Below are 22,248 nucleotides of genomic sequence, written 5' to 3' on the forward strand. Positions count from 1 at the left end.
TCCTTCAGGGATAATGTCCCAAAGATCCAATTATATCAAACTTTTAAAAATTGAGACAGAGTGAACCACAGTTCCCCCAAAATAATTTCAAAGAACTCATAAAAACAGAGTCTTCTACTCCTCCCTGTCCAAGCTAGCTATATCAAGATTTTTTCTTGAAAGATTACAGTGTAGAATACTTAACAGTATATAGAGAAAAGGTATCCTTAGAATTCTAAGACATGTATTTTTTTCATTTGTGAAACCGCTCTCTAGTTTTCAGAGATTAAAGGAAGAAAGTTTACTCGTTAAGTCACTTGTCCCAACAAGTGATCAGAACTTTTATTCAATTACACATATTGAGAGGGCGTTTAAGCAACGGAACACCTCCACCCACACCTTGGTTTCTAAATGAATGCAATTCTCAACTAATAGGAAACATATCGTAGCTCCTTAGAGAAATGGCTGATGCCAAGGCTAGAGCAGGAACAGGACAAGATTAGCTGGGAGTACCTTATTGCACTAGAACATAAGGAAGTATGCAAAGAACAACTGGGATATTTCAAAAGGCGATAGGAGCCCACTTGATGAGCCTCCCATTGGCCAGGTCTGGGACAGATTATTTCGAGCATCAAAATAATTAATGGTAAAAATGGATTATAGTCCATAGACTGAAATAAGAATGCATGAATTCTTTTAGAAGGAAGGAAGGGAGGGAGGAAGAGAGGGAGGGGAGGGGAGGGGAAAGGAGGGGTCTGCCTTACAGTAGGATGCCAAAATATAAACACAGAAGAATGATATAGTCAGAAAATCATCAATCAAGGTTCAAGTTGTTATAGTAATAGATTATCATAGGTAAAATATTACAGTAGGTAGATGTAAATATCATAGTTGCATAGGTAAAAGCTGGATGAGACAGGATATTTATATAATGTCAAAGTATCTCACCACAAACTACTTATTAATTTCAAAAACAAGATGATAATAGCTTTACAGCAGAGAGCCACCTTAACATCACCAATAATGGGACATATTGACTCCACATGCCTCCACTGAGGACACAGTATCACTTCTGTGGGATTCCTCTCAAAAACACATAACCTGAACCTAATCATGAAGGAAAACCAGACAAAATTAAATTGAGGGATACTCTGCAAAATAACCAGCCTATACTTTTCAAAAATGTCAAGGTCGAGAAACAGAAAAACAAAAGGGCTAAGGAAATATTCCAGGAGACTGAAGAGACATGATAGCTAAAGGCAATGCATGACCCAGCATTGAATATTAGAACAGGAAAAACTCAGCTCGAAAGGACATTATTAGGACAGTGGACAAAATTGGTATATGGGCTGTGAATTAGATAACAGTATGGTATCAGAGTTAAATTTCTTTTTTCTTTTTATTTTTTTTGAGTGAAAATTTTTTTTAAGATTTATTTATTTATTTAATTTATTTTTGCCTATGTTGGGTCTTAGTTGTGGCATGCAGGATCTTCACTGAGGCATGCAGGATCTTTTGTTGTGGCGTGAGGCCTTCTCTCTAGTTGTGGCATGCGGGTTTTCTCTCTCCAGCTGTGGCGTGTGGGCTCCAGAGCACATGGGCTCTGTAGTTTGTGGAACGTGGGCTCTCTCCTTGAGGCACACGAGCTCAGTAGTTGTGGCACGTGTGCTTAGCTGCCCCGCGGCATGTGCAATCTTAGTTCCCTGACCAGGGATTGAACCCGCATCCTCTGCACTGTAAGGCGGATTGTTTACCACTGGACCACCAGGGAAGTCCCTAAGTTACATTTCTTGATCTTCATAACTGCACTGTGGTTATGTAAGAGAATGTTCTTGTTGTAAATACTGAAGTATTTGTTATTAAAGGGGCGACATACCCTCCAACTTATCCTTAAATAGTTCATTAAAAAATATGTTTTCTAACTAAAAATAGAGTTGCCATATGATTCAGCAATCCCATTCCTGGGCATATAGCCCAACAAAACTGTAATTCAGAAAGATACGTGTACCCCTATATTCATAGCAGCGCAATTCACAATAGCCAATTCATGTAAACAACCTAAATGTCCACTGACAGATGAATGGATAAAGAAGATGTGGTACATATATACCATGGAATACTACTCAGCCATAAAAAAGAAGGAAATAATACCATTTTCAGCAACATGGATGGGCCTAGAAATTATCATACTAAGTGAAGTAAGTCACAAAGAGAAAGACAAATACCATATATCACTTACATGTGGAATCTAAAATATGACACAAATGAACTTATCTATGAAACAGAAACACACTCACAGACACAGAGAACGAACTTGTGGTTGCCAAGGGGAAGGAGGGTGGGGGAGGGATGGATTGGGAGTTTCAGATCAGCAGATGCAAACTATTATTATATAAACTGGATAAACAACAAGGTCCTACTGTAGAGCACAGGGAACTATATCCAATATCCTGCAATAAACCAAAATGGAAATAAATACGAAAAAGAATATATATATATATATATATATATATATATATCTGAATCACTTTCCTGTACAGCAGAAATTAACACAACATTGTAAGTCAACTATACTTCAATAAAATAAAAAAATTTTTAATATTTTTTTTACTAAGGTATTTTTCTTACAGAAATATTAAACTTTTTTAGTCACTGAATTATCAATGGCTGCAAGAATCTCCACAATATTTTTATATTTGGGGCACCTAAATGCCTATTCATAAATGTTTTTACAAGTTCACTCCGGAGGGGCTTGACCTGTGTGTCACCCCGCCGTGCCTCGCCAGGAAAACGGAGGTGGAGCGTGGGGACCGGCTAGGCCTCCCATCGGCTCAGACGCAGCAAAGTCCGCAGAGGCGGGGCGGCGGGGTTCTCAGGAGCGGGTTCCTGGTCTCCACAGGCGCCCTTGCGGCCGGATCGCAGTTTGCATCACCTTCCCCACCGGGTACATGAAGACACAGGTGCAGCCCTACGCGCGTTCGCACAGCCGGGTCCCTGGGCACTGGGACTGAGTATGGCAGGAGGTCGGCCGTCCTGGTGCACCGGGCTGCACCGAGGCCTCCTCCCCACTCTACGGCTCCAGCCCCAAAGCAGCCATCACGTCCAGATGGTCGCATCCCTCAGCACCCACGCGCAGGATGCCCAGGGGCCGCTGGACAGCACGTGTGCCGCTGTGTGGCCTGGGCGCCCGCGAGGCCGAGGCCGTGGTGGTTGTGCGCCCAGGGAGACCATCCAGGTGAAGTTCATACACGACCAGATCTCCCCTAAACCCACAGTACAGAGGATTCCTCCACGGGGTCAGGGAGATTGTTCGGGAACAAGGGCTGAAGAAGACTTACCGGGGCCGCCAGCCGGCAGATCCCACCGGGCCGTCCGCTTCTTGGTCAGAAGCTCCCTGCACAACCGTTACCCAGCGCCCAACTCCGGCAAGCCCGGGAAACTGCTGATCACGGGGTTTTCAAGCTATCGCGAGCGCAGCCAGCGTCTTTGGGAACACGCCTCTGGACTAGGTCAAGACCGGATGCAGGGCCGGGAGGCGGAGCAACACCGAACACGGACGGCTGCTCGCAGGTCCTGAGGTATGAGGAGCTCAAAGCGTTCTACAGTGGCATCGTCCCCCTACGGGGCCGAACCTGCCTGGACGTGGCCCTCGTGTTCATCATCTACGATGAGGTAGTGAAGCTGCTCAACAAAGGGTGGAAGACGGACTGAGCCCTGAGGGTCTGGGTGGGAAGACTAAGGATCTATAAAAACAGTGATAGGGAGTTCCCTGGTGGCGCAGTGGTTGAGAGTCCGCCTGCCGATGCAGGGGACACGGGTTTGTGCCCCGGTCTGGGAAGATCCCACATGCCGCGGAGCGGCTAGGCCCGTGAGCCATGGCCGCTGAGCCTGCGCGTCCGGAGCCTGGGCTCCGCAACGGGAGAAGCTACAACAGTGAGAGGCCCGCGTACCGCAAAAAAAAAAAAAAAAAAAAAAAAAAGTAGCGATAGCTCAAATTGAATTATAGGGTGTTGGCTGGTCTTAGCTATTCTCTATTATTATTCTTGGATAATTGAGCTTTGGCTAATGGGGGAACAGGAGTAGTTGCCAGAATGGGGAGCTTCTTGGTGCAGTGTATTCAAGGAAATCTCTGTCCAGTCATTAGCTGACCATTCAGCTAACTGAGTAGAGACTTCATTGGTCAGGTCCAATAAAGAATTGAGACTTTACAGAATTAGTTCAGGAAATCACTAAAAATAGAACACACCAACAGCAACAAGTTCTGGAATGGGAAGGGAATCTGATTTCCAGATTTGCCACAAATATTATTTTTAATGTCCAGTTTTCAACAACAAAATATGATGAATGCAAAGAAACAGGAAAATATGGCCCATATTTAGTAATGATAGAAAGGTCAACCCATCAAGAAGACACACAATTATAAATATATATATGGGGACTTCCCTGGTGGCAGTGGTTAAGAATCCACCTGCCAATGCAGGGGACACGGGTTCGAGCCCTGGTCCAGGAAGATCCCACTTGCCGCGGAGCAACTAAGCCCGTGCACCACAAGTACTGAGCCTGCGCTCTAGAGCCCACGAGCCACAAGAGAAGCCACGGCAATGAGAAGCCCATGCACCGCAACGAAGAGTAGCCCCCGCTGGCCGCAAGTAGAGAAAGCCTGCACACAGCAACGAAGACCCAATGCAGCCAAAAACAAATAAGTAAATAAATTTTAAAAAATAATAAAATAAATAAAATAAATTTTTAAAGCCTAAATAAAATAAATATATATATGCACCTGAAAAGAAGAGCCCCAAAACACTCAAAACAGAAACTGACAGAATAAGAGGGAGAACTAGACAATTCAACAGTAATAGTTGAAGACTTTAATACTGAACTCTCAATAATTGGTTAAAAAAAAAAAACTAAATAGCATACCAACAAGGATATAGGAGGCTGGCACAACACTATAAACCAACCAGATTTCACACGATCTATAGAACACCCACCCAACAAAATATACAAATACACATACACATTTTTCTCGAGGACACACAGAACATTACCTGCTGATTTTATGCCATCAGATTATGCATTGTGGTATGTTTGGCTTCCTTCCCTCCACAGTATGCTTGCAAGATCCACGTTGACGTGGCTGCAGTTTGTCCAGTTTTTATTACTATATGATAGTCCATTTTATGATCATAACATACTTTATCCACTGTTCTGTTGTTAGACATTTTAATTGGCTCGCTCCACCTTTTGGCTACTTCAACTAATGTTGTTACAAACCTGCACGTGTACCTTTTGGTTCATGTCTGTGCATGAGTTTATACTTAGGAGTGAAAGCAATAAGTGATAGAACACGCTTAAGTCACCTTTAGTAGATTTTTTTTTAATATTTACTCTAGCTTTTATATATTTATTTAATTAATTATTTATTTATGGCTGCATTGGGTCTTCGTTGCTGTGCACGGGCTTTAATTGCCGCGAGTGGGGGCTACTCTTCGTTGCAGTGCGCAGGCCTCTCATTAAGGTGGCTTCTCTTGTTGCAGAGCACAGGCTCTAGGTGCACGGACTTCAGTAGCTGTGGCACGCGGGCTCAGTAGCTGTGGCTCACGGGCTCTAGAGCACAGGCTCAGTAGTTGTGGCGCACGGGCTTAGTTGTTCCGCAGCATGTGGGATCTTCCTGCACCAGGGCTCAAACCCATGTCCCCTGCATTGGCAGGCGGATTCTTAACCACTGCACCACCAGGGAAGCCCACCTTTAGTAGATTTTAAGTGATTTCCCAACATGGTATGAAAATTTACTATCAGAAGTAACAGTTTCCTGTCGCTACATAACAAAGTAACCAAAACTTATTGCCGTAAAACAATAGCCATTTTCTCATATCCCACGGAGTCTGGGTCAGGAATTCAGACTATTTAAGGGTAATATTTGTGAGAGACTGTGTAGTGTGAACTTGGTAAGGATTTTGGATTTGAGACGTTTTTTCCTTTAGGCAGGAGTTTATTCAAGCTGCGGTCAGAACTGGTGAGCTGATCTCAGACTAAAAAGCCTCGGTAAAATCAATTAAAAGATAGGATACATTCTGTGAGTAAATATTCTTTAGGGATTCAAAGAGAAAGTTATTTTGTCAAGAAATTTAAAGTGTAATATTGGGAGCTACATATAAGAAAAGAAGACCTAAAAGCAGTCAGATTGTATACATTTCGTGACGGAATTATGTGAGCAGAAATGTACAGAGGGCCCATGGAGGCTTCTCCCCAGATGACTCAAAAAAGATTCCAAGCACACACTGGAATTGTTGGTGAACAAGGAGGTCTCAAGAAGCCTTATTTTCTAAACACAGAACTTCTAGATTAGCACATTCTTGCATCTGAAAGTTGTTTTGATTGACAAAAGTCAGGCAGAAGCATAAACTTACAAGTTGTTAAGACTAGGCAGTAATAACATCATAAATGGGTTTTTTTGGTTTTTTTTTTTTTTGCGTTACGCGGGCCTCTCACTGTTGTGGCCTCTCCCGTTGCAGAGCACAGGCTCCAGACGCGCAGGCTCAGCGGCCATGGCTCACGGGCCCAGCCGCTCCGCGGCATGTGGGATCTTCCCGGACCAGGGCACGAACCTGTGTCCCCTGCATCGGCAGGTGGACTCTCAACCACTGCGCCACCAGGGAAGCCCCATAAATGGTTTTTATGCCAGACTAAGTAGGTTAAATTTAATTTTGTGGACAATGGGGAGCTGTTTTAAATAAGTGAGAGCCATAATTTATTTATTTATTTATTTTTTTTTTTTTGGGGTATGCGGGCCTCTCACTGTTGTGGGGTCTCCCAGTGCAGTGCACAGGCTCCGGACGCGCAGGCTCAGCGGCCATGGCTCACGGGCCCAGCCGCTCCGCGGCATGTGGGATCTTCCCGGACCGGGGCACGAACCCGTGTCCCCTGCATCGGCAGGCGGACTCTCAACCACTGCGCCACCAGGGAAGCCCCATAATTTGTTTTATGGCCATAATCAAGGTATAGAATATTACCAACAACTAAGAAGTTCTCTTGTGCCCATTTGCAGTCAGTCTCCCCTGAGCTCATGCCTGAAACTGCTGATCTGATTTCTGTCACTATAGTTTTCCTTTTCTAGAATTTCCTATAAATAGAATTATATAATATACAGCCTTGTCACTTAGCAAAATGTTTTATATTTGTATTGGTCATTTCTTTTCATTACTGAGTAGTATTCCACTGTATAAATCTGTCACAATGGTTTATTCACTACTTGATAGACATTTGAATTGTTTTCAATTCTGAGCTATTATAAATAATTCTGCTCTTCACTTACAAGTTTTTGTGCAAACATAGGTTTTTATTTTATTACTCCTGGGTAAATACTCTGGAGTAAAATTTCTGGGTCATAATGCAAGTATATGCTTAACTTCATATGATATACCAAACTGTTTCTTAAAGATGCTGTACGAGGGGGCTTCCCTGGTGGCACAGTGGTTAAGAATCCGCCTGTCAATGCAGGGGACACGGGTTCGAGCCCTGGTCCAGGAAGATCCCACATGCCACGGAGTAACTGAGCCCGTGAGCCACAACTACTGAGCCTGCGCTCCAGAGCCTGTGAGCCACAACTCCTGAGCCCGCATGCCACAACCACTGAAGCCCACACGCCTAGAGCCCGTGCTCCACAACAGGGGAGGCCACCGCAGTGAGAAGCCCGTACACTGCAATGAAGAGTAGCCCCCACTCGCCTCAACTAGAGAAAGCCCACACGCAGCAACGAGGACCCACTGCAGCCAAAAATAAATAAATTTATTTTTTTAAAAAGATGCTGTACCATTTTGAAACTGCATTAGTAATATATGACAATTCTGTTACTCTATATCTGTGCCAATGCTTGGTATTGTAGCTCTTTTTGATTTTAGCCATTTCAATGGGTATCTAGAGGTATCTTGTGCTTCATTTTGTTAGGGAACACAATTTATTAACATATTTTAACAAATAGCGTGTATGGAAAAATAATCAGTACATGTTTCGTTATCTATAACTTACAAATACTCTAAAATGACCCAGTTACAATGGATTGTCTTTTTTTTAAAACAACTTTACTAAGATATAATTCATATACCATACAATTGCCCCCATTTAAATTGTACAATTCAATGATTTTTTTTTTAGTGTATTCACAGAGTCATGCAAATATCAGCACAATCAATCCTAGAACATTTCACCATCTATTAAAAAAAATTCAATACTGAGAAAGGAGAACCCTGTGCACTGTTGGTGGGAATATAAACTGGTACAGTCACTATGGAAAACAGTATGAAGTTTCCTCAAGAAATTAAAAATAGAACTACCATATGATCCAGCAATCCCTCTCCTGGGAACATAGCCAAAGAAAACTAAATGACTATCTCAAAGAGATATATGCACTTCCATGTTCATTGCAACATTATTTACAAGAGCCAAGATATGGAAGCAACCTAAGTCCCCATCAACAGATGGATAAAGAAGTTGTGATATGTATATATACGTATATGTGTGTATATGTGTATATATACATATATATACACACATATATACATATAAATACAATGGAATATTACTCAGTCTTAAAAAATAATGAAATCTTGCCATCTGCAACACCATGGGTGGACCTTGAGGGCATGCTGCTAAGTGAAATAATTCAGACAGAACAAGACAAACACTGTATGATTTCACTTACATGTGGAATTTAAAAAACAAAGCAACTGAACAAACAGAGCAAAAACAGAGTCACAGATATAGAGAACAAAGAGGTGGTTACCAGAGGGGACGGGAGTTGGATGCATGAGAGAAACAGGTAAGGGAGATTAAGAGGCACAGACTTCCAGCTACAAAATAAATGAGTCATGGGGATAAAATGTACAGTGTGGGGAATAAGTCAATAACAATATAACATCTTTGTACAGTGACAGATAGTAACTAGACTTATCCTGGTGATCATTTTGTAATGTACAGAAATACCAAATCATTATGCCGTGCACCAGGAACTAACATAGTGTTGTAGGTCAATTTTACTTCAAAGACAAACAAACTCACAGAAAAAGAGATTAGATATGTAGTTACCAGAGGTGGGGGCTGGGAGGTAGGAAAATTGAATGAAGGTACAAACTGACAGTTATGAGTTAAATAAGTACTGGGAATACAAAGTATAACATATAATTAACACTGCTGTACGTTATATATGAAAATTATTAAGCGGGGTGTTAAAATCCCCTGCTATTATTGTGTTACTCTTGATTTCTCCCTTTATATCTATTAAGATTTACTTTATGTATTTAGGTGTTCCTATGTTAGGTGTTTTAGGTGTATGTTATGTATTAGGTGTTCCTTTATGTATTGAGGTGCTCCTATGTTGGGTGCATATATATTTACAATTGTTATATCTCCTCTTGGATTGATCCCTTGATCCTTATGTAATGTCCTTCTTTGTTTCTTGTCACAGTCTTTGTTTTAAAGTCAATTTTTCTGATGTAACTATTGCTACTCCAGTTTTCTTTTCGTTTCCACATGCATGGAATACCTCATTCCATTCCCTCATTTTCAATCTGTGTGCATCTTTAGATCTGGCGTCTCTTGTAGGCAACATATATATGGGTCTTGTTTTTGTATCCATTCAGCCACTCTGTGTCTTCCAATTGGAGCATTTAGTCCATTTAAAGTAATTATTGATGGGTATGTACTTTTGACATTTTGTTTGGGGGTTGTCTTTGTAGCTTTCTTGTTCCTTTCTTTTTCTTTTGCTCTCTTCCCTTGTGATTTGATGACTATCTTTAATATTATGCCTGGATTTCTTTCTCTTTTCTGTGTATCTATTACAGATTTTTGGTTTGTGGTTATTATGAGGTTTATATATAGCAATCTGTATATATATATATATATATATATATATGTGATTAAGTTGCAGGTCCCTTAAGTTTGAATGCATTTTAACATCCTTGCATTTTTACCCGCCTCCACATTTACATTTTTTTTAACATCTTTATTGGAGTATAATTGCTTTACAATGGTGTGTTAGATTCTGCTTTATAATAAAGATGCTACGAGAAAACTATCAGAGCTAATCACGTTTACTATTTTTGACATATTTTACACTGTTTTGTGTATCCCTCAACTTATTGTGGATATAGATGATTTTACGACTTTTATCTTTTAATGCTCATACTAGCTTTATATGTGGTTGATTTACTATCTTCACTGTATATTTGCCTTTACCAATAAGATTTTTCCTTTAGTGATTTTCATATTTCTAGTTGTGGGTTTTCCACTTTTTAAAAACCAATTGTTATTCTAATCAAATAATCTGGTACTAGCTTGAAGGAAAAAAGGAGGAAAAGCATAGAAGGGAGCAGCTTAGGCTTTTTAGCTGCTATGAGAGAAAAAGCAAGGTATCTCTCACCTTCAAGCATATCTTCCACAGACTAAAAATAATTTTTTTTGATTTAATAAAGTTTTATTTTTCAAAATATACAGTTGGTGGGACCTGTTCACGCGTCTTCATCAGCTGCTGGAGCATCTCCACCCTTGGTATTTCTGGTGTAAATTACTTGAGCTCTGTGCTTTGAAACCAGTTTAGTAAGTCCTTTACTAAGGAGCTCCTGAAGGGCTGCCCTGGCCAGGGAACCACAAATCTTCAGTATCTCAGGGACAACAGCTGGAGTTATAACCTTATAGTTTGGGTACTTCTTTAGAGTTTGTCTTATGTTGCTTTGCCAAACAAGACTAGGTTATTGAGCTTGTCCCGAACTTTGCCTTTGGACCACTTCTTTTTGGCCTTGCCCCCAGATTTGTTCACTGGGTCTTTGTCTTTCTTGGCTGACTTTCCGGCATCCTTCTTCTTCTTGTCGTCCTTGGGCGACACAGCGAAGCCGGGAGAGCAGCTGCTACCACTGCGCCTCGCTGAGATGTCGGACAAAAAGCCACAGCCTAAAATCTGTTTGGCTATTTACAACATAGGATGTACCTAGAGCTCTGATGTTTTATGTGCATAGCCATGTATGTTAATCTTAACCAAAAGCAGAACTGCTTGTTGTTTCTATGTGTTCATCAGGGATTACCTATATCAAAAAATCCAATCTTTCAATGATTGCTTCTCTCTAAGCATTTAACAGTAATTATTCAGGTGCCTTGCCTCTGTTTGTGTTTTGCCTTGGAACTCCCAGACACTTAAGCCAACAATTTCTGTTTGGTAGAAGTAGCTCAGAATACTGCATGCAGTAGGGCTTTTTTTGGTCTTTAAAGTATAACCAGGCAATGCCTTGGAAGTTAACTATTTTCCCAGAGAACCAGTAAAAATTAATGCACCACTTCAAAGAACTGATCATGCAGCTTTTATTTACCACTTAATATCTTCTTGGGCATGGGAAGGAGTTTTCCTTTCAAGACTACCACATGCTTAGCTAGCTTAGTACATATTGCAGAGGATTCTATGAAGACTTTGCATATAAAATACAAAAATCTGTTACATATACATCCATTTAACAACAGTTTGTACATTACAATGAGTGCCAATGTCAAAATAACTCCCTGTACTTCACAAGCAGCATGAATATATTGTGGCAGCAGCAGATAGAAACTTCCCCCAACGGGCAGACAGTGTTCATACAGTGCAAATGCTACTAGAGCACAGACCAACAAGGTCACATCTTTTTTTCTTTTCTCTTCTCATTAGTGAATACACAAGTAAAAGATGGAAGGGTAAAGCAGTGGGGATTTGGTGGCAATCAGTTTTATTGCGCAGGTACACCGTATTACAGGCAGACGCACCGGCAATTGTAAATTAGACACAAACATTCATTAAAGAAATGGCTGCTCTTTATCACCAAAAAGACAATTTGATACTTTGTTTTGATTTCCAATTGCCAAATTTCAGGTACCTCCTTTTCACATATCAGTAAATTTGTGACGATATATATTCCAGGAATAAGGAATTCAGTAGACTCTCTAAATCAGTTGCCTATATGACAAGTAGCACTGAATATTCCTAGGGAAAAAAATAATAAAAACCTGTTCCACATAGCTTTGGAAAATGAAGGCCAAAGATATAAATGTTCACGGGTCCTTTTGCCATCTGTTCACTAATATCAACATTCCACAATGACAAACTCTCAGTTATTAGCTCTTTTAAATAAATACGTGTGCCCATGCACACCAACACAAGCTGCACTGGGAGACCATAGTTAACGTTACTAGTTGTACAAATGACTTGGCTGGTCAAGATGAAGGCAGTTAAGTGTAAAACTTAGAAATGTGCTTAGAAAACTAAAACAAATAAATTCAACAGCACTAAGCACTAAGGTTCAAGTATCTTAGCACCTCTCTCAGCACCATGGGAAATTCCCAATATTGAATAACAAAAAGTTTAAAAAGCATAAAATCTGATGAGGTTTTAAACTTGATACAGGCCAAGAGCACAATTCTTGCCCTTACACTCTTACCTTCCAACAATACCTGACCTACATGGCACTCTTGCCTAGGAAGAGTATCCCAGGTACTGTAAATGAAAGTCAGAGAGCACTTCATGGATGGGGAAATACTGATCTGGAAAACACCAAGTCCTATGAGGATGCAAGCTTTCTGAAAAACACCCAGAGTTGATTTTTTTTCCCCAAGCAAACACCACTCTCAAGTGGAAGTCCACGATAGTTTACTTAAAATTCATGATGCTACTAAAACTCACAATTATATTTAGTACCAGCTAAGAGGATGTTTTGGTAATAAACACTTTAATTTTCATTTGTAAACCCCTTTTCCAAACAGAAGCAACCCCAGAACATAGCATATGCAGCTAGGTTTAGGTACTATCTATGGCAGTGTTTTTCAAACTGAATAACAACCCATTTATGAGTCAGGAAATGAATTTAGTGGGTCTGAAAGAGCATTCAAAACGGTGGTGGGGAGCTGGCGGGGAGGGATCAAAGCAGGTCACACATAGTAATGTACCATTTCACAAAACATTTTATTTCAGTTAAAGATTTTATATTCATTCTTTGTTTCTCTCTCCCTCCCTCCCTCCCCTCCACCCCACACACATTGCTCTGGGTCATGATGAAAAAAAAGTTAGTTTTACTATGGGTCACAGTCAAGAAAATTTTAAATACTTTGGTTAATAGAGACCACAAAAAATAAAAACACAGAGTTTCCACCCTGGTGTTAATGTCAGTAAGGGGTCAGTATTGAGTGTACGCCAATTTTGTGCTTGTAATCCAAGGTGAGCTAGAGAGTTCTCCTTTTACTTGAATAAACACTTGTGTTAAATTTGTTTTTTCCCCTTACCCCACATCCTCAGGCAGGGGCCTGAGCAGCATAAGGAAAGGAAGAAACCCTACAGCTGCAGTTATTTACTTTGAATGGTATCAGGTTATTCCCAGACGGCTAATTAAAATGCTTTCCTTTCTATCCCACAGTCGTGACTGTAAGCATAAAAGTGGGTAGAAAATTTTAATTTGTCTTTACCGTTTTGAGATTATAAATGGTCTAAACCAAGCAGTCACGATTTCGTTGTTGGTTTGTGTTTTGCAAAATACGTAAGAGACAAAATGAACAATCTTGTCCTAATCTACTTTCATCTGCTTATAAAAGGAGGACGATTACATGGAGACCCAATTTTCCCTCCCTCTCAACCTGTAAGGTTGGTAGATAATCATTTTCTAAAAACCAGTCATCTAAACAAATGACAAGACAATGTTCAACTTCTGAATTTCAAGAATCCAGTGGTGCTTACATAATGGGTCAGTTCAGTTCTGGTGCCAGGACTGCTGTACCATCTCATCTTGGGAGTTTCTCAGGTAGGCCAGGGTTAGCACTGATTAGCAGCAGGTTGTAAAAGAAAGTGTCCTGGGCAGGTCATCCATCACACAGGTTCCAGCCTCGGCACAGGCCTCCGAAAGGAAGCTACGTCATCTCATAACCTGTTTCTTCAGATGTAAAGAAGGGGGTTAAACTAAGTAGTCGATACAGCCCCTTCCTGAAATAACTTTTTAAAATTTGGATGCAGTTCTAAGATTTTTATGCAGCTTCCTCTGCAACTTTGTCTCTTCCTTTATTAACACCTTTAGCTCTTTCAACAGCTATTTCTGTCAGTTTCATCTACAACCACCTCTCAAATATCCAAGGTTCCATTTAGTTTATTCAGCCCAGATACTTTAAAAACATCAAGTAAAATAAAGCTAATAAGGAACAAAATTTAAGGCATTTTTTTTTTATTTCAGCCAAGGAATGATGCATGCTACAGATTAATCTTTACTTTCCCCCACAGAGAATACCACCATTTCAACCCCCAATGAACATGGCACTTGTTTGTTTCTTCCCCTTCTAATTTATTCCAGATTTTCAAGTGTTTTCTTCAGTAAGGATGCTTTCTCCTGCAGCTCAGGTCTGCTGTCTGTCTCCATAGTTGCTAAAGACTCAATCAGGAGCACTCTGCATTCAGATGTCAAACTTTCCCACTGTTTAGATTCTGAATGGAAAGAGAAAGAGCAACAAAAGAATCCTTACAGAAGAAGCAAGCAGAGAATCCAAAACTATTCTTTCTGCTTTTCTTCCACACATCCTATCCCCAAAATAAATGCAAAGCAACCCCGTGGTAACAGTTCTGTATATAATGATCACAGGTTTAAGAGTTGTCTCCAAGCCTAATTACTGACAATAACCTGAGGGCCAATCAGGGAGTTTCATCCTCTGTCCCCAGAGCTGGTGGGACAAAGAGAATGAAGGGAGCCTGAAGCCAACTGGGAAGCAGGAAGTATCGAGGCAGGGCACACAGTAACAAAAAAGCTATTTCAGCAATTGAGCTGAATATATCTTTGTAAGATATGCTCAGTAAAAAAAAGTCCTCAATAAATTTCATAATTGCAAAGCCAGTTTGAACAGATGACACTTTATTACTCCTTTAAGAAAAGCATCAGAGAACTACAGGCATACTCAAAATATTAGAAATTCATAAAGTACATCAGATCCTAAATCTTGTTTATGAGGTTCTGATACTTCCTGGTGATGTGGTTTCAAGCAAGTCATCTCACTGTTTAGCTTCGTTTTCCTCATCTAGAATATATTCATACATATTTGGCAAACTGTGAGAATTCAGAGATATATCTAAGTGTCTAGCCCTTCTACTTCAACAAGGAAAAAAGGGATTATGACACATGTAGTGTCGCTGAGTCTAAACGGCCTGTTTTATGGAGCCCTGAGAGAGGTGCTTTAATTGCTAAGCAAAGATAGAGACAGAAGGAGAAACAGCAGATACACAATGCTCTAGAGAAAAGTGTTCCATATTCCCCATTCTTCATCCACGTGGTTAAAATAATAAAAAGAGGGAAATGAAAAAAGAAAAGAGGCCTCCTTTTGAAATCAGTAACAGATACACCACTGGAGAAAATGCTAACAGTCTTCTTTTACCAGTGATAGAACAGACCATTAGACGAAATCTGCTTCTTTGTAAGACGGTTTAGAAAAAGGAAAACAGAAAAAAAAATAGGATTAAGAAACCTGCTATCAAATTTGATAACTCAGGTAGATAATTGTTAAATGTTCTCCTAACTCCACTCTTCAGTGTGTCATTCTGTTCATTTACATGTGTATAGTGAGCTCTGTTCTGCCACTGTCAGCCTCTTGCTGTAATTAACCAAGATTAACTCAAGATTCACGATGGAACCCAAAACTTCATTGAGATAACCACAGCTTCATAATGCATTAAAAGTATACAAAATAAAAGAGTACCAAATTTAACACTTCATAAAATTGGAAGGTTTTAGCTATGTATATTCCACTTCCATGTACAAATATATTAATTTACATTTTGGAGTATATGCTTATTAAAAACAAAAACAGGAAATAAAAAAAATTCCTAAAACCTATGCCATAAAGTCTCCTGGCTTTCCTGTCCTCCAATGAGAAGTATCAAGAACTCACCTTCAAGTTTTTTAAGCAGCAATTCTATCACAGATAAAGCTTCTGTTCTCACAGATGAGTAGGTCTTATTTTCTAAGAAGAAAATCATATAGTTCACATTATTTGTTTTATATGCCTTACAAACAGAACATCTAAGATTAAGTTAGTGTTACCGAAAGAAAGATGTTCCGAAATTATAAATTCAGGGAAAGATACATGTGCTCCTAAGTAAGCTTCCCTTAGCCAATTTATCATCAAATACTTGAAATGTGCTATATGTCCACATTCCTTACTTTAAAAAAAAAAGCTGTCGGCCAAATATACCAATCTCCGTGGTAATATTTAAAGGACCCATTTTAGAAGTTGCCAAAGAAAGGTCTTTAGGTTTGCAAGACCTCTTCATTTTACCCAAGAACATTACATCACCCAGGGGTAAGGCCAACTCAGGGACACCCGGCTGCGACCCGACCCTGTAAAGACTAGTTTCTCAGCTGCCAGTTATTTATCCAAAGGCATGTGGCACCTCCAAGAATCACAACTGAAATACTCTTCCTTGGTGTCTACTCTAGACACTGCATCTTGTTCACAGTGAAACTGTTTACTGAAAAAACTAACACTCAACCAGACCCAAGACAAAGGAAGCAAAAGATGAGCTTATAACAGGATGTCATGCTACGAAGTACGCAAATGCTTGAAAGAATGGTGGCGAGACAGCAACAGGACACAGGAGACAGCTCGAAGAGGCTTCCACTGGCCAAATCTGGGATAATTTGAGCAACAAATTAATTAAGGAAAATAATTATAAACAAAGGGGAAAATAAAGGAATCCATGAATCAATATGGATAATAGATAAATAAAGAGTTCGAGAGAGGGAGGGACCTTGCTTATGAGAGGATGCCAACTGTCAAATGGTAAATGTGGAAGAAGTGCTAGAGTTGGAAAATCATCTTAGTAAAAGCTGGTTCAGGAAAAACCCATCAATGCATGCTAAGTCTAGAAGAGACACTTTGAAGAGGAGCAGTATATGTGCATGGGCTTAAAGTGTCTTCTCCCAGACTGCTTAGTAGACCCAGTTCTGATGAGGAGCAGGTTATCTGAATGGTCTTAAAGTGTGTTTCCACAGGCTGCTTAACAGACAGAAGGGGGAAAAATAGTAACCATACAGCAGAGGAAATTGAGTAGTACCTTGACCAGGTAATCAAAATTAACACTGCCAACGAGGGCAGGTGGACACTGTGTGCCTCTTGATGTGACAGGACATAACATCACTTATAGAGCAGCCCTACTGGGAATTCATAACCTGGATCTCATCACAAGGAAACATCAGACAAACACCAAATGAGAAACATTCTAGTTTTAAATGTGGGGAGGGGGAGGCTTTTCTTCAAAATTGTCAATGTCACATAAGACAAAGAAAGGCTGAGGAAGTGTTCCAGATTAAAGGAGACTACAACGATACGACAACTAAATTCACTAAATGATTCCGGACTGGATTCCTTAATGGAGGAGAGGAAAAAATTATATAAAGAGTATTACTGGGGCTTCCCTGGTGGCACAGTGGTTGAGAGTCCGCCTGCCGATGGAGGGGACATGGGTTCGTGCCCCGGTCCGGGAAGATCCCACATGCCGCAGAGCGGCTGGGCCCGTGAGCCATGGCCGCTGAGCCTGCGCGTCCGGAGCCTGTGCTCCGCAACGGGAGAGGCCACAATAGTGAGAGGCCCGCGTACCGCGAAAAAAAAAAAAAAAAAAGAATATTACTGAGTCAACTGAAAACCTAGAATATGAATGGTTAAAAAATATTGCATCAATGTTATACTATCTAAAGTTGGTATGTAAAAGGCGGCACACTGAAGAATTTAGGAGGAAAGAGGCAAGATGTAAGCAATATACTTTCAAATGGTTGAGGAAAAAGTATGTATACAGAAGTGCAAGTAATAAAGTAAGTGGTGCAAAATGTTAACAGGTGACTTTGGCTAAAGGACATACAAGTATTACATGCATTATTATTGTAACTTTTCTGTAAGTTTGAAATTATTTCCAAGTACAGGTTTTTAAAAAATACTGGTCACAAAGGTTTTTCTAATCTAGGTGTTGAAATCCTAAATTACAGTTCCAGATTAATACATTCCAGTTTGGGGGCACATATTGAGTATATTAAATAGGAGAGTTCAGTAGTTGTTCCATAAATTTAGTTCCTAGCACAAGGCAGGGAATGTTTGAAGCTTAACTCCTTGAGCTTTAGAATGAACACTCCCTATCTATGTCAATTTACCACTCACCTAAAGAATAGGTGATTGATTTACAAGTTTCAAGGAGAATTTCAGCCAGAGCCTCAGGATCTGCATGTTCTTCTTCTAAAAGCATTAATCTGTACAAATCAGAAAGCAAGATACAAATACTAGTTATTAAGAAACATTCCAAAACCTTTCTGGCACAAACAATTTCTATCTGTATATATTGCTTTATGATGTCACTTTAGCTTTTAGTTTTAAAATTTAAAAGAATTCCACTGCAGCAGAAACTAACACAGCATTGTAAAGCAATTATACTCCAATAAAGATGTTAAAAAAAAAGAGAAAAAATCCACTGATTATACATAAAATGCTAAGGGGTAGGGGAAGGTTAAATAAATGACTGAACTATGAAGCAAATTACCCCTGAAAAAAGGCATTCATTGACTGTAGGACTCCCAGCTGCACTTTCCATGTGCTGAGTTTTAGCTGGTCACACATCAGTTTGCAAAGCTCTTGACGATAACAACCTGGAAAAAAGGAATGGGGCAGAGCAGGTCAGAGCATGTGAAGAAGCAAGAGACAGAGCAAGTGAGGGGAAGACAGAGAGACACAGGGACAGAGAGGGATAGACGGAGAGAGAGAGGGAAGGGGAGAGGAAAAATTAAAACAACAAATGCCTTTAATTAAAGCCATGACATTTCGGAAACACTTCAGCATGACTTTATGCCCAATTCCCACAAACTTCCCTGATCAGAAACACCCCCCCCCCAAAATCCTATATATCTGTTCATAAGTGTTCTTTGTCAAGGCAACAGCCTTTTCTAAGGAACTGACACAGAGTCTAAACCACACTGCCTTTTCCCCATAAAACACCCTGAATGACAGCCAAAGAGAGCAGAACTCTGGAGGCTCACAAGCTTCTGCATGCTGTAGGCTTAGCAAGAGTCAACGGTGCTTTATCCAAACCTGTTATGCCAACTGCACTTGTTATTATAATTATATAATTAATATTATGCTAAGTGATGAAACAGGAGTATAAAACTCAACAAAGTAGTTATTTTTTAAATGCTGCAGAATTTAGTACGGTTCACAAATGTCAAGATGGATGAGGGTAAAAAAATCTAGAATTCTGCACTTGAATTGCTTCCTAAGAGACTGTAATTTCTTTCTCCACTATAAAGAAACAAAACCAGAGACTGAAGACGATACATTATGAGTAAGATGTATACGAGAAGCCAGTGTGGAACAAATCCTCAAAGGCCCTGGCCATTCCCCCAGATGACAACCAATCCAGCAAATGTACATTTCTGTACATTCTGTACATTTCAGTTTTATACTAAAACTGCTTTGTGTATGTATCATCTTTTTATATAATTCCCTACTTTAACTTCTTCTATCTATCAAGCAAAAGTTAGTAGTCCTAATGATGTCAAATAAGTGGACTTCCACTGCAGTCCATAACATAATACCAAGAAATAAGGCCTCTTACAAATCTGTATCTTTTGGAAAACCCTCCCTATACGTAGCAAATATACTTTCTGAAGTTCACACAAAGGATGGCAAGGCTCAGAGACAAACTTTAAGTCTGATTTTAGAAACCTCCAATCACAGTCAACAATACTTTTCATAACATTCATGAATATTAAGATGTAGGATGCCCTGCAGGAACCAACACTAGGCAAACTCCTACTAACTACAACCCAATCCAACAGTAAAGGTTTACCGTTTATTTACTTAATCCTTCGGAAAGATATGTTCAATTCTGAAAAACTCTCAGAAAGTTTCAAGTTTCTCAGGGAAATACAGATTTCATTTGCTTATTGAAGGTTTGGCAACAAGGCCATTAATTCTGAGATGAAGAGACCCCACTAATAAGTTCTGTGGATTCCTCTGAATACAGCACCATAAAGAAGAGTGAAAGAATTCTTTCTGTAGTCAAACTATCTACATAAAATGTATCATGGTTGTTATGGGCTGAGCTGTGTCCCACAGACTCACATGTTGACATCCTAACCCCCAAGTACCTCAGAATGTGACTGAGTTGGGAGACAGGGTTTTAAAGAGACCATTAGGGTGGGCCCTAACCCAAGACGACAGGTGTCCTTATAAGAACGTACTGGACACAGAGACACGGACGGCCATTTACAAGCCAAGGAGACAGGGCTCAAAAGAAACCAACACTGTTGACACCTTGATCTCAGACTTCTAGTCTCCAGAATTGTGAGAAAATACAGTTCCCTGGTTGAAGTCACCCAGTCTGTTGTACTATATGTTACAGCAGCCCTAGCAAACAAACAGTCAATGAGATTATCTGCCAACGTAGGAGTAAAATTTATACTGGATGATTCTCGCCGTTAATCAGTCTGGCTCTACAAGAAACGGCAGCTATAACTCGTCACACGGAACTCCTTCGCTGTCATGAAGTAACCCCTGGCCACAGCACTTCTTCAAAGGCAGGTTCTGCTGCTTACGTTGGGTCTCCACATTTCGGGGCCAGGCTTTGCCCAGGCCCTCAAAGGCTCCCAGCAGAGATTCCAGCTGGAGCTCCTTTTCCTTCTCATTCTCATCTTCATTTTTGGTTGTCTGGACTCCAATGCTTTCAGGTGAGTTCTAGGACATGTCAAAAAAAAGGAAAGCAAATTTTAATTTTTTTTTCCCTCAAAGTTACAGGCATACTATTAAAACAATCAGGGTACCAGAGTAGGAGATGTTAACCAAGAATTAAATGCTACAGTCTCTACCATGAGTTTTCCTATTTGTAAAAAGATTTTGTAACAGGAGTACTACACCTCTCCAATAAATTTTGGAAATCCTCTAAAGGAATCTGTAAGCAAAGGTGAAAAAAAATACCATATATGTAGTATTTTGAGCACAACATAAAAAAGACTTGCATTAGAATCACAGAATTAAAGGAGGAAGAACCCGGTAATAATCTAAATCGAAACTCCTTCTTAATAAGATATGGAAACAGGCAGAGAAGTGACTTGTCCAGCAGCTGATGATACAGACTGCCAAAGCCATACACTATCACTATGTATGTAACAGAAAATTTTTTTTGATAGTTAATTATTTTACTTTGAATTTATTTTTCTCACTGTTTTTATTTTTTTTACAAATCTTTATTGGAGTATAATTGCTTCACAGTACTGTGTTAGTTTCTGTTATACAACAAAGTGAATCAGCCACATGAATACATATATCCCCAGATCCCCTCCCTCTTAACAGACATTATTTAAACAGCTTTTTTACAACAGCAAATTAGCAGCAACACAAGAAACAGAATGAGAATGCTATTTAAAAATTTTCATGTTTCACAAAAAAGTAAGTAGGTAAACCATACTCTTCTTTCTTTGAACCAGTGCCCAACCTTTAAAAACGAGCACTTCATTTTCCAAATGAAACCAAAGTCTGCTTTTGATCAAAGTCCCCCAGCATGTGGCAGAGTCTCTCTTCACTCTGGGGTGCCCGGGGTGGCTGCAGCACACCCTTTCAAGGCAGAGCGTATCAGCAGCAAGACAGGGACTGTTCGCCCACTCCAACACCACTCTCGGGAACTCACCGCTCCCACGGCCTTGAGGTTCCCGGCTCGCTGGATGAAACCCTTGCAATAAACTCATCATTCTGCTTTGTTTTTTTAAAAAAAATAAAAAACAGCCACCCTTCTCCCATGGAGGGGAAAAGGATACCTAGAATGAAGACTACTATTCCCAGCCTCACCTGCAGCCAGGTGTGGCCACCCGGCTAAGCACTGGCCAGTGGGATAGAAGTGAAAGGGCCCTGTAGCAGCTTCCAGGAACTCTCCTTAAGAGAGAACTGACATACCTACTTTGATCCTTCATCCTTTCTTCATCTCCTCTGCCATCACCCACCTGGAATGCAGATACACGGTGGACCGTGAAGACAATGGCCACACCCCAGGGAAGGCAGAGCCGGGAGCTGCAAAGAGCCAGACTCCCTAAACTCTCCTGTGAGAGACTAATGTCTACCTTGTGTGAAGCCATGGTATTTGGGGATTTTTCTGCTATTTGCAGCTACATGAGTCCTCCTAAAATATGCAAACAGGACACAGGAAAATCTCTTCCTTCTTTCTTTTTTTTAAATTTTTTAATTTTTTTAAAGTATAAAGCA

General features: G+C 40.2%; 2 protein-coding genes and 2 pseudogenes across 10 annotated transcripts in view; 1 reads left to right on the plus strand and 3 right to left on the minus strand.

Moving 5' to 3' along the window:
- The window catches only part of LPAR1 (lysophosphatidic acid receptor 1), a 400,858-nt gene extending 397,464 nt beyond the window's left edge, over positions 1–3,394 (minus strand). The window contains exon 1 of the mRNA XM_079927183.1: positions 3,318–3,394. The gene's annotated coding sequence lies outside the window, so the exon portion shown is untranslated. The remainder of the gene's footprint in view (positions 1–3,317) is intronic.
- LOC307188922 (tricarboxylate transport protein, mitochondrial-like) lies at positions 2,993–3,697 on the plus strand (annotated as a pseudogene). The gene has a single exon. The product of its transcript is annotated as a tricarboxylate transport protein, mitochondrial-like (transcript).
- Positions 3,698–10,438: 6,741 nt separating this feature from the next.
- LOC307188923 (small ribosomal subunit protein eS25-like) lies at positions 10,439–13,279 on the minus strand (annotated as a pseudogene). Its single transcript has 2 exons — positions 13,273–13,279; positions 10,439–10,938 (listed from the first exon to the last, which is right to left on the minus strand). The product of its transcript is annotated as a small ribosomal subunit protein eS25-like (transcript).
- The window catches only part of ECPAS (Ecm29 proteasome adaptor and scaffold), a 101,938-nt gene continuing 90,538 nt past the window's right edge, over positions 10,849–22,248 (minus strand). For all 7 annotated transcript variants that reach the window (XM_079925556.1, XM_079925557.1, XM_079925560.1 and 4 more), the window contains 5 exons: positions 20,592–20,730; positions 18,542–18,647; positions 18,166–18,254; positions 15,907–15,978; positions 10,849–14,455 (listed from right to left, as the gene is read on the minus strand). In XM_079925556.1, coding sequence (XP_079781682.1) covers positions 14,316–14,455; positions 15,907–15,978; positions 18,166–18,254; positions 18,542–18,647; positions 20,592–20,730 — 546 coding nt within the window. In that variant the 3' untranslated portion in view covers positions 10,849–14,315. The remainder of the gene's footprint in view (positions 14,456–15,906; positions 15,979–18,165; positions 18,255–18,541; positions 18,648–20,591; positions 20,731–22,248) is intronic.

The sequence above is a fragment of the Stenella coeruleoalba genome (assembly GCF_951394435.1).
Source record: "Stenella coeruleoalba genome assembly, chromosome: 7".
In the NCBI taxonomy this organism is placed as follows: Eukaryota; Metazoa; Chordata; class Mammalia; order Artiodactyla; family Delphinidae; genus Stenella; species Stenella coeruleoalba.